Source organism: Lynx rufus, unplaced genomic scaffold, assembly GCF_022079265.1.
Source record: "Lynx rufus isolate CCGP_SWC_20201006 ecotype Redwood Valley unplaced genomic scaffold, mLynRuf1.p SCAF_2, whole genome shotgun sequence".
In the NCBI taxonomy this organism is placed as follows: domain Eukaryota; kingdom Metazoa; phylum Chordata; class Mammalia; order Carnivora; family Felidae; genus Lynx; species Lynx rufus.
The window spans coordinates 171,037,705-171,053,730 of record NW_025814834.1 but is presented as its reverse complement, the minus strand read 5'-3'; the positions used below and the strand labels follow the sequence as shown (position 1 = coordinate 171,053,730).

Here is a 16,026-nt window from a genome sequence, read left to right as displayed (position 1 = left end):
ATGGAATGTGTTTAAAATACTTAACTGTATTTGAAGGTAGCATAAATGACCTGTATTTTCAGTTCATTGTCCATATATTTTGCTATTCTTGCAAAAAACTGCATGTTCATAGTTTAGAATTGATGATTTGAAATAAAATAAAATAAAATGCTACACTTTTAGCCTGAAATCCTTTCATTGCAAAACTGTTTTTCTCTTTTCTTGTTTAGGTTGGGTGTTGAAAACAAAGACATATTTTAGTAGAAATTCCCCTGTATTGTTGCTTGGAAAATGTTACCATTTTAAATATGAAGGTAAGCGCTAAATTTGTAACCCATTTAAAAATCTTTGTATTCCTTCATTGTGTAACAGTTTTCATTGTTTTATTTCCAGATCAATCTACTTTTGGCATATTTTTTTTGTTTGTTTTTTACTCCTTTTTTATTGTGGTAAAATAGTAACAGAATTTACCTTCTTAATAATTTTTTTATATTTATTTATTTATTTTGAGAAAGAGAGATGAAGATTTCTGGAGATAAATGGTGGTAATTTTATTAGCACAACATTGTGAATGTATTTAAAATCACTGAACTGTATGTACACTTAAAAATTATTAAGTGTGCATGTATGTGTGCAAGGGCGAGAAAAAGCAGAGAGAGAGGGAGGGAGAATCCCAAGCAGGATCTGTGCTGTCATCATGGAGCCCGATGTCAGCATAGAGCTTGATCCCATGAACTGTGAGATTATGACCTGAGCCGAAATCAAGAGTTGGATGCTTAACCAACTGAGCCACCCAGGTGCCCTATATCATCTTAATAATTTTTAAAAAAACTTTAATGTTTACTTATTTTTGAGAGAGAGAGAGAGAGAGAACGAGAGAGAACGAGTAGGGGAGGGGCAGAGTGGGAGGGAGACACAGAATCCAAAGCAGATTCTGGGTTCTGAGCTGTCAGCACATAGCCCGATGCAGGGCTCGAACCCACGAACCATGAGATCACGACTAGAGCTGAAGTCAGATGCCTAACAGACTAAGCCACCCCAGTGCCCCAACTTTTTTTCTTAATGTTTTATTTATTTTTGACAGAGAGTGAGTAAGGAAGGGGCAGAGAGAGAAGAGAGACAGGATACCAAGGAGGTTCCACACTGTCAGCACAGAGTCTCATGTGGGGCTTGAACTTATGAATTACGAGATCATGATCTGAGCTGAAATCAAGAGTCAGACCCTTAACCAATTGACCATTCTACTTTTTATGCCTCTGTTTTGGCATATTTCTTTTAAGAACCTGTATTTTATGTAACACATAATGTACTGCCATATGGTTTGGGTTTCTAGTAAACTCTTTGAGGATGAGAATCATGACCCCTTTTGTTATATCCCTCACAGTTTTAGACTTATGAGTGTTAAATATTATTTGAATTGATATCATAATATTTTTTATCAAGTTTTCTGATGATAACTTTAAAGTATATGCTAATATGAATGGACATTTTTCCAAAGAAGACATCCAGATGGCTAGCAAACACATGAAAAGATGCTCAGTATCACTCATCATCAGGCAAATACAAATCAAAACCACAATAAGATACCACCTCACACCTGTCAGAATGGTTAAAATGAACAACTCAGGAAACCACAGATGTTGGCAAGGATGCAGAGAAAGGGGAACACTTTTGCACTGCTGGTGGGAATGCAAACTGGTACAGCCACTCTGGAAAACAGTATGGAGGTTTCTCCAAAAATTAAAAATAGAACTACCCTATGACCCAGCAATTTACTAGGTATTTATCCAAAGGATACAAAAATGCTGATTCGAAGGGGCACATGCACCCTAATGTTTATAGCAGCACTATCAACAATAGCCAAAGTATAGAAAGGGCCCAAATGTCCATCAACTGATGAATGAATAAAGAAGATGGTATATATACACTGTGGAATACTATCTGGCAGTCAAAAAGAATGAAATTTTGCCATTTGTAACAACATGGATGGAACTAGAGTATATTAATGCTAAACGAAATAAGGCGGTCAGAGAAAGACAAATACTGTATGAATTCACTCATATGTGGAATTTAAGAAACAAAACAGATGAACATAGGGGAAGGGAAGGAAAAACAAGATAAAAACAGAGAGGGAGGCAAACCATAAGAGACTCTTAAATGCAGAGAACAAACTGAGGGTTGCTGGAGGGGAAGTGGGTAAGGGAATGGGCAAACGGGTGCTGGGCATTAAAGAGGGCACTTGTTGGGATGAGCACTGGTTGTTATATGTAAGTGATGAATCACTGGGTTCTACTCCTGAAACCAATACTATACTGACTAACTTGAATTTAAATAAATAAGTTAAATGAAAAAGATTGAGAAAAAGAAGTGTATGCAAATAATTTAAAGTATCACCTTGGTTAACCTGAAAATGGTAGATTTTCCAATTCTTTTTTTTTTTTTAAGTTTATTTATTTTGAGAGAGAGTGAGCATGATTGGGGGAGGGGCAGAGAGAGAGAAGAGAGAGAGAATCCCAAGCAGGCTCTGCTCTGTCAGTGCAGAGCCAGATATGAGGCTCTATCCCATGAACTGTGAGATCATGACCTGAGCTGAAATCAAGAGATGGAGCCTTAACCATTGCCCCAGGTGCCCCAGATTTTTGAATTCTTTAAAAAAAAATTTTTTTTTAACATTTATTCATTTTTGATGGAGACACAGAGTGTGAGCAGGGGAGGGGCAGAGAGAGAGGGAGACACAGAATCTGTAGCAGGCTCTCGGCTCTGAGCTGTCAGCACAAAGCCCAATGCAGGGCTCAGACCCATGAACTATGAGATCATGACCTGAACTGAAGTCAGATCCTTAATCAACTGAGCCACCCAGGTGCTTCCAGATTTTCCAATTCTTAAGGATGTTCTAATTTCTGAAATTATTGACTTATTTTGATGTTTTTGAGTTTCTACATATGCCCGTCCTTTTAATAATTATATATTTTCTTTTAACAATTTATGCCACTTAATGAATGCCTTCTTTGTGTTAGGCATCATGCTAAGCTCTTTGTGAAGTGCCTTTAATTCTTTAATTCTCACAGCAAGCCTACAAGTTTGATTCAAGTATCTTATGAGTATGAAACAGGAGCTTAGAGAAGTTAAATAATTTGTCCAATGTCACACAGGTATTAAATGGCACAGCTGTAATTTAAACCAAGACTGTGTCTCACTTTACTCCTGGCTTTTTTTCTACTATATGTCTGTGCTTGGTTTTGTGTGTAGGAGTATGTGTGTGCGTGTGTGTATGTGTGTGTGTGTGTAAGACAGAGAAGGAAAGAATGTGTGTGAGAATATGTCATTATCAGGGCTTTTATTTTTGGTTGACTTATTTTGGCATCTCATTTATCAGCAATTTTCTAAAGCCTTGTAAATGTCTTGTAATGATAACAGCTAACATTTATTGAGTATTTATAATGTGCCAGGTAGTATTTCAAGTAGTTCACATGCTTAACTCATTGAGTCCTCACAGCACTCTTTAAAAAAAAAATTTTTTTTAATGTTTATTTATTTTTGAGAGAGAGACAGAGGGTGAGCAGGTAACGGGTAGACAGAGAGGGAGACACAGAATCCGAAGCAGGCTCCAGGCTCTGCCAGCACAGAGCCCGACACGGCTCGAGCTCATGAACTGCAAGATCATGACCTGAGTCGAAGTCGAACACTTAACTGACTGAGCCACCCAGGTGCCTTGAGAAGTTTTTAATCTTGATTCCATTTTCAAAAGGGTCAGAAACAGGAAATATAAAATCATCAGGGACACTGAGATAATGGGGTTTTGTTTTTGGCATAAAAGGGCTAACATTGGGAAGAAGCAAACAGATTAAAAATTACTCAAATACCATATGAGTTCACTCATATGTGGAAATTAAGAAAACAAAACAAATGAACAAAGTAAAAAAGAGACCAAAAAAACCAGAATTAAATACAGAGAACAAACTGATGGTTTCCAGAAGGGAGGTGGGTGGGGAGGGGGGAGTTGGGTGAAATAGGTGAAGGAGATTAAGAATACACTTATTGTGATGAACACTGAGTAATGTATACAATTGTTGAGTCATTATATTATATACCTGAGACTAATAGAACATCATATATTAATTATATTTGAATTAAAAATTAAGTAAATAAATAAAAAATTACTCATAATTTATTTTTCTTGTTGAGTACAATTTTGTTATCCTCCTTAAAAGGGTATTCACAGGGGCTGGGTGGCTCAGTTGGTTGAGTGTCTGACTTCGACTCAGGTCATGATCTTGTGGTTTGAGAGTTCAAGTCCTATATCAGGCTGGCTGTAGTCAGTGCAGAGCCTGCTTCAGATCCTCTGTCCCTCTCTCTCTGCCCTTCCCGCTTTCCCCTGCTTGCACTCTCTCTCTCTCAAAAAACAAAAACAAAAACAAAAACAAAAATGCTGTAAATGCACAACTCATAATTTCAAAAGAATATTTAATATAAAATTATTAAAACAATAAAAATTCACTATTTGTAATAAATAATACAGACCTAAGCATCCAACTTTGGCTCAGGACATGATCTCATGGTTTGTGAGTTCGAGCCCTGCATCTGGCTCTCTACTGTCAACATGGAGCCCGCTTTGGATCCTCTGTTCCCCTCTCTCTTTCTCCATCCTCTGCTCTCTTTCTGTTTCAAAAATAAACAAACATTAAAAAAAAAAAGAAAGAATACAAAGAAGAAAAATTTTTCTTCTATTGGATTCTGTCATATCTGTCATTTACCAACCTAGAGCCATCCCTACATAGGACTTCTGTTTGTGTATGGTAATACATCCCCTTATTGTTTAAGCTATTTTGAAATGCATCCATTAGCAACCTTTCTAATTTGGTCTACTTCTGTAGTTTTATAGCAGCCTGTATTTCTGCTTCACCACAAATATCATAATGGGATTAACAACTTTTATACTTTTGTTTAATGTTTCTCATCTGCTGAACTGTAAGCTCCTTGAGAGTAAGGACTGTGCCTCTCATACTTTCAGTGTTAACTCCAGTGCCTGGTGCATAATAAGTCTCTCAATAAATATTTGTGGAGTAAATTAATAATCTTGTTCATCACATCCCCTATTAATGAATACTTAAGTTGTTTCCAACTTTTTATTTCAGTAAAGCTACATTAAACATCCTTATACATGTGTTCACACATGCAGAGGACTTCTCTATGATAAATATTTAAATTTACAACCTCTTATGAGAAATTTGATAGTACTTAGAAAAATTGAAAATATATACATTTTAGGACCCAGCAATTTGACCTTTAAATATTTACTTACTTTATCCCATATCTGATAATTACAAGAACTGTAGTCTTTGAGGATTCAATTCACAATTTTTTTTACTTATGATTCTCATATTAGCTTGTTTAATTGTGATAGTCAGCCTTGACTGAACCCTCAATGTTACTAGCAGTTTTCTTCTATTTCTTTTATCAGCTTTCGTTTCATTTTTTTGTTGTGGTTCTTTGAGACTTTGTTCATAGAGCTCTGATCTCATGTGTCTCCAGAGCATCATAGAAAACAAAAGCAAAGCAAAGCAAAACAAAACAAAACCTTCTTCCTTTGGCTCCATTTATCTTACATTCACCTGACAAATGTTTATTGAACATCTGCTATGGACTGAACTCTGTACTAGGTGCTGAAGATTCAGTGGTGCATAAGATAAAATATTCCTTCTCCTGTAATATACCTGAAATTTGGAAAAGGGTAAGATATAGATAAATATTATAGATATAATTAATTAAGAAAATTAAGAAAAGAGGGGCGCTGGGGTGGCTCAGTCAGTTGAGCAGCTGACTCTAGATTTCAGCTCAGATCTGCAGGGTTGAGCCCCAAGTTGGGCACTGCACTGACAGTGTGGAGCCTGCTGGGATTCTCTCTCTCCCTCTCTCACTGCCCCTCCCCTGCTTGTGCATGTGCTCTCTCTCTCAAAATAGACAAACATTAAAAAAAGATTGTGAAAAGTCAGAAAGTGGAATAGCAGAGGTAGTATTATTATAGTGGAAAGTCAACAGGACAATAAAGTTCAGTTAGTACTAGCAATTTTCCAATAATATTCTGAGTAAATTTTAAATTTAGAGTAAATTTAGAGTAATTTTAGAGACTAGGTTTTTAAAAATATTTATTTTGAGAGAGAGAGAGAAAGTGAACACATGTGGGAGAAGGGCAGAAAAAGAGGGAGAGAGAATCCTAAGCAGTCTCTGCGCTGACTGCGCAGGGCCTGATGTGGGTTTGATCTTATGAACCATGAGATCATGACCTGAGTAGAAATCAACAGTCAGATGCTTAACCCACTGAGCCACCCACGTGGCCCTAGACTAGATCTTAAAAGAATAAAGAATTAATTACTTCATCAAGGTAGGAGATTAGGAATTATGTTTGGCAAGCCTCAGGATGATGTATGAGTTATGTACTATTGTGTCAAATTTCAGACAAATTTGAATGTCTCTAAAGTAGAACTTTTGGGGGCACCTAGGTGGTTCAGCTGGTTCAGCATCTAACTATTGATTTCAGACTCATGGTTTGTGGGTTTGAGCCCCTAGTCGGGCTCTGTGGGGGCAGCGCCGGAGACTGCTTGGGATTTTCTCTCTCTCCTTCTCTCTCTGCCCCTCCCCTGCTCCCGCGGTCTCTGTCTCCTTTTGTAAGTAAATAAAAAAACGTAAAAAAATTTTTTTATTTAAAGTAGAAAGTTTGGACATATTTGTAGTGCCATGTTCAATTTCCATGCATTTTTATTTGTAATTAACTTCAAACTCAAATATTGAGAGAAATTCATTGATATTGGGGGCTTGTCAGTCATTCTTTTTATTGTCACTGAAACTGTATGCCACAACTTAGCACCATTAATCTGAATATTATGAAGTTTAGGTGATTGTAATTTTTTCAGAATGAGTTTAAAGAGGGATAGGTGAGCAAGGATAATGAAAAAAGCATGATAAAATTGCTTTAATATCCTGCAGAAGGGCATTGGAAATTGAACTCCTTGGAATTGAGAGTTTAGGCAGATTTATCTATCCACCTGTCCAACCCAAACCAAGCAACATTTATTAGGATTTACTTGTGTTATGTAGTGTGCTACATGTTGAGGTTGTAAACATGACTAAATATACTCTCTAGGAGTAATCAAGGAATGTCAGTTCATTTTGAGAGAGTAATCAAGGAATGTCAGTTCATTTGGAGCACTAGTGTTTTGTAGATTATTGGGCAAACAGTAACTGTAGTTTTCACATAGAAGTTCTGTTTTGGTCTTTTTTTAAGCTTATTTATTTATTTTGAGAGAGAGAGAGAGTGCGTGCATGAGCAGGATAGGGACAGAAAGAGGAGGAAGAGAGAGAGAATCCCAATGCGGGGCTTGATCTCACAAACTGTGAGATCATGACCTGAGCTGAAATCAAGAGTCAGACGCTTAACCAACTGAGCCACCTAGCTGCCCCTCACATAGAAATTGTATTACAGACAATCAATTTGAAAAGGCCTTTTAAAATGACATATGTGGGTGGCAGCAGTTTTTAAAAATTGTATTTCAACATGAAAGGATAACTGTATATTTAGCAATTTTATATTCTTACTCTTTAGCTTCTTAGTTTTGATTTTATAATTTGAGTATAAATATTCATGGCAATAAATACAGTGTGCACATTTTATTTGATTTTAAGAACCAGCTTATGTGATTATATTCATTTTACATATTGACAAATCATGATATTTTATTTGCAAATCTCATTTTAGAGAGCACTAATATCTACATCCTGAGCCAAATGAGGCAAAAAGAAAAGGTATTTTAATATTATCCCCTCATAAAAGAGTTGATTATATTCAGAATATAGGGTATTATTATTAACAACAATATTACTGATGATACTTTATATTAGCTAGTTCTAGAGTGTACAAGACATTTCAGCATCCATTCTCATTTGATTTTCATAATAGCCTGATTAGGCAGAATAACATTTATCTTCATTTAAATTGAAAAAAAAAGTATTGGAAAAATTATAATATACTTCCTATCTTATGGACAGTAAGGGAACATAATATCATTACTGATTTTCCTTTGCATATATTTAGACTATATATTTTTATTTTGTAGATGAAAATAAACTGTTACCTGCAAGATCAGGATGTACAATAGAAGATCATGTAATTGCGGGAAATGTAGAAGAATTTCGTAAAGATTTCATTTCAAGAATATGGCTGACCTACAGGGAAGAATTTCCTCAAATAGAAGGCTCGGCTTTGACAACAGACTGTGGTTGGGGCTGTACATTAAGAACTGGCCAGATGCTATTGGCTCAAGGACTCATACTACACTTTCTTGGTAGAGGTAAATCAAATCTCTGTTTTTGGGGGGGATTTTTGTTTGTCTTCTTAAATTTGGACTCCAGCTTGTAAACTGCATAAAATTTACTTTGGTTAATTTCTTGACTCCCTTGTTTCTTCTAAAAGTTGTAACTAATCTAGCATATTCCATCTTTACTGAACTAAGCTAGGTATGACTTATACATAAGTTTTTAGTAGTCTTTGGAGTTTGTTGTTATTACTTAGTTCTTTTTTTTTTTTTTCAATGTTTTATTTATTTTTGGGAGAGAGAGAGACAGAGCATGAACGGGCAAGGGGCAGAGAGAGAGGGAGACACAGAATCGGAAACAGGCTCCAGGCTCTGAGCCATCAGGCCAGAGCCCGATGCGGGGCTCGAACTCACGGACCGCAAGATCATGACCTGGCTGAAGTCGGACGCTTAACCGACTGCGCCACCCAGGCGCCCCTACTTAGTTCTTTTTGATTGAGCTCTCTGGATTATCTCCAGTTCAATAAATCTTGGGCAGGTCAATACAGTGACTTTGAGCAGATAGTTGATATTTTTATATTATTTAAATCTTATATTTAAACTGGTTTATTTTCTCTCTATATATCAATAATGCTTTAAAATATTTTTATCTTTAGAAATATGATAATAATCAGTTAAACTGATTAGGCATATTCTTAATAAGGTCATCCTGCTTATATTATAGTCTCAAAAATGTCACTGATACTTAATTTACATATATCTTTTAAAAATGTGCCACCTTTCTTACCATTTCTACTAGTCCATTTTTTATAATTTGTACATTTGTAGGAAGATTTTAGTTTATGATTTTAGGCTATCATACATGGTTATTGCTAAGTGTTATCATATTTTAAAAGTGTTAGACAATTTCCCTGTAATGCATGGCAAATATTTGGTAACCTTTCTGTAGGGATTATTGATGAGATTATTTAGAGAGAATGTTTATTCAAGAGTGGTATGGATAATACACGGAAAAAGAATTTTTATAAACTTCTCTGGGATGATTTATTTGTAGTCGTATGCAATCAAGGGCAAGAATGGGGATATTTTTCACAGTCCTGACTATTTCTCTGAATCTGTGCCTCATTTTATTAAAATTACATGTATTCTTGGAATTGTCTTGTCATTAAAAACAGTGAAGTAGTGAATGTAGTTGATTTTGGGGGGATCTTTGATCTTTAATGACTTCCATTTGTTAACTTTTCATTTACTAGAGAATTGGTATTATGCCCTAAACAATGACTGAGTTATTCTTTTTTTTTTTTTTTTAACATTTATTTATTTATGAGAGACAGAGAGAGACAGAGCATGAGCAGGGGAGGGGCAGAGAGAAAGGGAGACACAGAATCCGAAGCAGGCTCTGGGCTCCGAGCTTTCAGCACAGAGCCTGATGCAGGGCTCGAACTCACAAACCGTGAGATTATGACCTGAGCCGAAGTCGGATGCTTAACCAACTGAGCCACCTAGGTGCCCCATGACTGAGTTATTCTGAAAGGACTATATGAGAAAAAAAAAAAAGAAAGAAAGAAAGAAATCTAAAACTTCCATGGTTAGACTTCTATTTTAACATATGATCAAAGAAAAATCCCCTTTCTGAAGTTATTCTCTCATGAACGTTAGTATGTTTATTGTGCCTTGGGGTAGTCAAAACTGGATATCTGATAAGCAGTACTGGTAAGGAGTACAAGAGTCCTCATTCCATTTCAGTACTGTCAAAGAAAAGAAAAGAAAGAAAAGTATTTTTCCAGAGTTGTTTATTTGTATCTGAGTTTACTATTTTTTTCTCTTTCATTTTGGTAATTTTTCCTGATCATATGTAATATATTCCCGTTTTAGAAATTTTGGAAACAACAGAAAACTCCAGAGAATAATATTACCACTCAAAAGTAAACATTATCAATATTTTGACATACTTTCTGGACTCATATCTTCCTTCCTTCCTTTCCTTCTCCTTCCTTCCTTCCTTCCTTCCTTCCTTCCTTCCTTCCTTGAGAGAGAGAGACAGAGCATAAGAGGAGAGCCAGAGAGAAAGGGAGACACAGAATCCAAAGCAGGCTTCAGGCTCTGAGCTGTCAGCACAGAGCCTGACGCAGGGTTCGAACTCATGAACCATGAGATCATGACCTGAGCCGAAGTTAGATGCTTAACCAACTGAGCCACCCAGGCGCCCCTAATATCTTTGGTTTTTTAAGCAGCTTTTTGGAATATAATCTACATAAATTCACTCATTTAAAATGAACAATTCAGTGGTTTTTAGTATGTTTACAGGGTTCTGCAACCATTATCATAACCTAATTTTAGGATATTTTCATCATCCTGAAAAGAAACCTCACACCCTTTGGTAGTCACTCCCAATACCCTGCTTGCCATGTGCAACGACTAACCTATTTTTTGTCTCTATAGCTTGCCTACTTCTGAGTTTACTAGTGTAGTTTAGTAACCTATATGACTTTAAATGCGACATACTTATTTTAGTAGAATTGTTAAAATCTGTTTAAAAGATCTGAACACCTTGCTTTGGAATTACTATAGCTTGGACCTGGCCTGATGCTTTGAACATTGAAAATTCAGACTCTGAATCATGGACTTCCAACACTGTAAAAAAATTTACTGCATCATTTGAAGCATCACTTTCAGGGGAAAGAGAACTCAAAACCCCAGCAGTTTCTCAGAAGGAAACAATCAGGAGATACTCTGATGATCATGAAATGCGAAATGAAATTTATCACAGGAAAATCATCTCTTGGTTTGGTGATTCCCCTTTGGCTCTCTTTGGTTTACACCAACTAATAGAATATGGAAAAAAGTCTGGGAAAAAAGCCGGAGACTGGTATGGACCAGCTGTGGTTGCTCACATTTTAAGGTAAAATTGCATTAAAATCTTTCATCTTATGACAGAGGTCCTTAGGCTCAGAGATACTGATTTTTGCAGCATATGTATATATATATATATATATATGTGTGTGTGTGTGTGTGTGTGTATGTATATATATGTATATATATGCATATGTACGTATATATGTATATATACGCATATATACATATATGCATATATATATATATAATTGGACCTTTTAAAGTCTTACTGTATGAGAATGTTCATAAGGGAGCTTTCATTTGCTAATAGGGAAAAAACAAGACATTGGAACTCTAGTTACATTTATCTATGATGAATTTTTTTCTTTATATCTTTTTTCTTATATCATAGGTATAGATATCCAGGGTCTCTTTCTAACCAGGTTTTCATTAGACTGCCTTATTGGAATGTTCTAAAAACTAACAACTCTTTCAACCTTGGAACATGCATAACATTATAGTTTTTTTTTTTTTTTTTTAATAGTGTAACCTGGGGGCTGTAATGTACTGATAGTGTAATGAAATGTCAAGAGCTAAAATTGATGTTTTCAGCATTTCTTTGCACACATCAAATTCTTGTGAATTGTAAATGTATGGGACTATTAATATTATAATTATACCATAGTAAAAGTAAAGGGTCTGTGACATTCAGAGTAGTTAGAAAAAAGTAGAAAGTCAAATTTCACTATACCTCAGCTCAGCTTTTTAGTGCCATTTATTTGGATACTGCTTAAATTTTTAAAAGAAAACTGGCTTATTTGTTGTGTGTCCCATTGTTGTAAATGCAATCATTAATATGTTATCCAAATATAGTCTGTTTGTGCAAATATAGTAAATTTAATCTATTTATAATCATATATAAATTTGAAATTATTATAAAGTTTCTTGCATATTAACAGGCTTTTATATTTTATAGGCCAGATGCTTACAATTGGAAACGTATTTGCCTAAAGTTATTAAATGTATTGTTAATAATAATATCAAGTCCTGCTTGGTGTGACATTTATAAAAGCATAATCATAAAAGCTTAGTTTCTACTCTTCAAGATAATATGTTCTATACCCCAGGGATTAAACACTTTTTCTGTAAAAGGCCTGATGGTAAATATTTTAGGCTTTGCAGGCTATATATGAGGGCTCTGTTGCCCATTTTTCTTTTTTTTTTTTTTTTTTTTTTGTTTTACAACCCTTCACAATTGTAAAAACCATTCTTAGCTTGCAGGTTGTATGAAAACAGGCCACAGGTTGTATATGGTCTGAGGGCCATAGTTTGCCAATCTCTCTTCTAAATTAACATAAACATACATAATAAGGCATGTGAAGTTAAAAAATTATAAAGATACAGTTAAATAAAAATTTTTATGTTTCTTCAATGTATGTAATTTCCTTTTAAAGATATTATTGTGACTTTTTTCATATGTGCACCATTGAGAACATTATACTTTGAAATATTTTTCAATCTGCAGTTTTACTTACAGAATTCTAAGGCTCAAAATTAGGAAATTCATTTGTTCAAGTTATATAAGTTTTTGAATGAAGGGGGAAAAAGTCATGCTATTTAAAGAAAGGAAAAAACTTTCCAAAGTGTAACAGAGGACAGCCATACAGTAATTCACTGCTAGTCAGTAATGTAAGTTAATATGATGTAAACCTTGAAGCATATTGTAATACTCTGGTTAGAAAATGTTGAATACAGCCAGGTGAGTGGTTGAGAGACATGCTTTTTGGGGGGCAGGGTTTACAGCTTTACACCCAAGAATTTTTTTTTTACAGCTTTGTTAACTTCTATTTTAATGTCCTTTGAGTAATTTAGTGTAACACTCTACTTTGAAAAGACTGACCTGATTTTTGATGCCATTCAGATGATAGTTTTGAAAGCAGACACTAAATGATAAATATAGGAAAGTAAGGAAAAAAAATGATGGCTTTCTTTCCCCTTATATTAACTTTTTAGTGATTAACTGAAAATATTAGGCTTTTAAAGGATGATACTTGTTGTTTTCTTAGAAAAGCAGTTGAAGAAGCAAGACATCCTGATTTACAAGGAATAACTATTTATGTTGCACAAGACTGTACAGGTGAGGGATGTATATAATTCTAATTTTTATCTGTTTATTTGATTATACTTTTTAACTTAGACAGAATTGGCATATAATATTATATTAGCTTCAGGTGTACAACATAATGATTCAAATTTGGATATATTGTGGAATGGTCACTACAGCAAGTCTAATTAACAACTGACACCATACATAGTTACAAAATTCTTTTTCTTGTGATAAAAATTTTTAAGACCTACTCTCAGCAACTTTCAAATATAACATGGTATTATTAACTTTAGTCTCCATTATATTCTCATGACTTCCTTATTTTGTAGCTAGAAGTTTGTACCTTTTGACCTCCCCTTACCCATGTCACCCTCCCCTCACTCCCTATCTCAGGAAACCAGCAATCTGTTCTCTGAAGGAAAAACTCATTTCCTTGGAGTGTATATTAGTTCAGAAGAGTCTGAGGTAAGGATGGTCATGTGTGTGCTGCCTCAGAAAAATTAGAGAATTTAAAGGTTTATAATTAGAAGCCACTACTGAGTATTTGGGAAGAGTAAGATGAAAGAATTAAAACATGGAAAGAACTATTGTTGCACTTTTGTACCTTTGGTTTAGATTGACTATGGAGATAGAGAAGCTACTGAACAGAATTTAATAACTCATAACCTAAATTTGGAATTTAAAGGGAAGAACTGGGGCACAAGTGGCAGAATTTGTTAATCAGCTAACTGTGCAAGAGCAGAAGAGTTTGATTTTCTTCAACCAGGGAGTTTGAAGAAAGCTTTTTTGTTGTTGAACAAAACAAAATAAAGTTTTGTCTGTATTTGGTTCTACAAAATCTTCCCATTTTCTCTTGAACTATCCTATTTAGGCTGTCATGCCCATCACTCTACCCAAGCTGCTCTCATCAATAATTTAATCTTGCTAAATCCAGTGGTCACTTCTCAGTCCTCACATCACACAGTCTGCCAGCAGCATATGATACAGTTGACCACTTTTTCCTCCTGGTAATGTTTTGTTTCCTGAGTTTCTAGAATGCTACTCTTCAAGTTTCCGTCTACGTATCCACTCCTTCAGTCTCCTTTGCTGGTTTTCCTTATCTCCCTGATCTCTGAAATTGTTGTGCTCAGCCTTTAGACCTCATCTCTTTTGTACACAGATTTGAATTCACCGGGTCTCATGGCTTTATAGGACCATCAATATGCTGTCAACTCCCAAATTTATAGGACCTCTCACCAAATCCAGGCGTTTATATCCATAACTGCCTATTTATCCTCCCTGTTTGCATGTCTAATAGATAGCTGAAACTTAGCATGTCTAACACTGACTTACCGATTATCCTCCTATTTTTTCCCTTCTTATAGTTGTCTATGTCTTTGTAAATGGCACCTCTCTTACTCTTTTTACTTATACCAAAACCATTCAAATCACCTGACTCCTTTTTTTCCCTTTCCCATCTTGCATTTAACATATTAAGGAGTTCTTTAATTTACTGATCACTTTTAATCAGCTCCATATGACCAACCCATGACCATTCTCTATCTTCACAATGACTACCTTTGTTTGAGCCACCATCATTTCTTGCTAGATTTCTGCAATTGCTTTCTTTTTATTTTTTTAATGTTTGTTTATTTTTGAGAGAGAGAGAGAGAGAGAGAGAGAGAGAGAGAGAGAGAGAGATTGAGGCAGAGAGAGGGAGACACAGAATCCAAAGCAGACTCCAGGCTCTGAGCTGTCAGAGCTGAGCCCAACATGGGGCTTGAGCTCACAGACCACAAGATAATGACGTGAGCCTAAGTTGGACACTCAACCAACTGAGCCACCCAGGCACCCCTCTGCGGTTGCTTTCTAACTGTTTTCTGTGCTTCAGCCCTTACCCCTACAGTCTGTTATCAACACAGGAACCACACTGGTAAAGTGTAAGTCAGATTAGGACACTCCGTTTCTAAAAAACTCTTCAGTGGCTTCCCATCTCACTCAAAGTAAAAACTGCAATTTTTACAATACCCCTTACTAACTTCCCTCCAGAGACACAGGCCTCTTGGTCCCAGAGCATGCTGGCTATGCTTCTGCCTTAAGGCATTTGCATTGGCTGATCTCTATACCTGGAATGCTCTTCCCCCAGGTATTGGCATATCTTGGTTTCTTACTTTGTCTTGATCTAAATGTTATATTTTTCATAAGGCCCTCCTTAACCACCTTATTTTAAATACTCCCCCCACTTACTGTTCATTTTTCTCCCTTTGTTTTTCTTCAGAGCACCCATCACCATCTGACATATCTTATATTTTACTTATTTACTGTTTCCTCATATTAGAGTATATGCTCTATGAGGGCAGGGATTTTTCTCTTTTGCCCATTGGTAAAGCCCTAGTGCCATAGTAGCTACTTGATAAGTATCTGCTAAATGTATAAATAGGGTAGACATTTTTTAACTCATTGAGACCTTGATGGTGATATCAGAGATTAGATGACTGGCCAATGAGGGGGGGAGGGACTAGAGTAAAAATGTTTCTGAAAATCATTTTTATAAAATGTAATACATATTCATTATTTTTCTCAGTTTATAGTTCTGATGTAATTGATAAACAGTGCACTTCCATGGCCTCTGATAATACAGATGACAAAGCTGTTATTATTCTAATCCCTGTTAGACTTGGTGGAGAAAGAACCAACACCGACTACTTAGATTTTGTAAAGGTATGAATAAGAACTAAAAATTTTTTAAGGCAATGCTAGCTAATCTGAAAAATACAGAAGGTTTGCAATCTTTTTTCTATTAAATGGGTAGTGATG

General features: G+C 35.5%; 1 protein-coding gene across 4 annotated transcripts in view; it reads left to right on the top strand.

The window, feature by feature from the left end:
• Window positions 1-16,026, top strand: part of ATG4C (autophagy related 4C cysteine peptidase) — a 90,952-nt gene that overhangs the window by 39,633 nt on the left and 35,293 nt on the right. For all 4 annotated transcript variants that reach the window (XM_047085160.1, XM_047085161.1, XM_047085158.1 and 1 more), the window contains 5 exons: window positions 210-293; window positions 8,091-8,324; window positions 10,860-11,190; window positions 13,190-13,260; window positions 15,794-15,930. In XM_047085160.1, coding sequence (XP_046941116.1) covers window positions 210-293; window positions 8,091-8,324; window positions 10,860-11,190; window positions 13,190-13,260; window positions 15,794-15,930 — 857 coding nt within the window. The remainder of the gene's footprint in view (window positions 1-209; window positions 294-8,090; window positions 8,325-10,859; window positions 11,191-13,189; window positions 13,261-15,793; window positions 15,931-16,026) is intronic.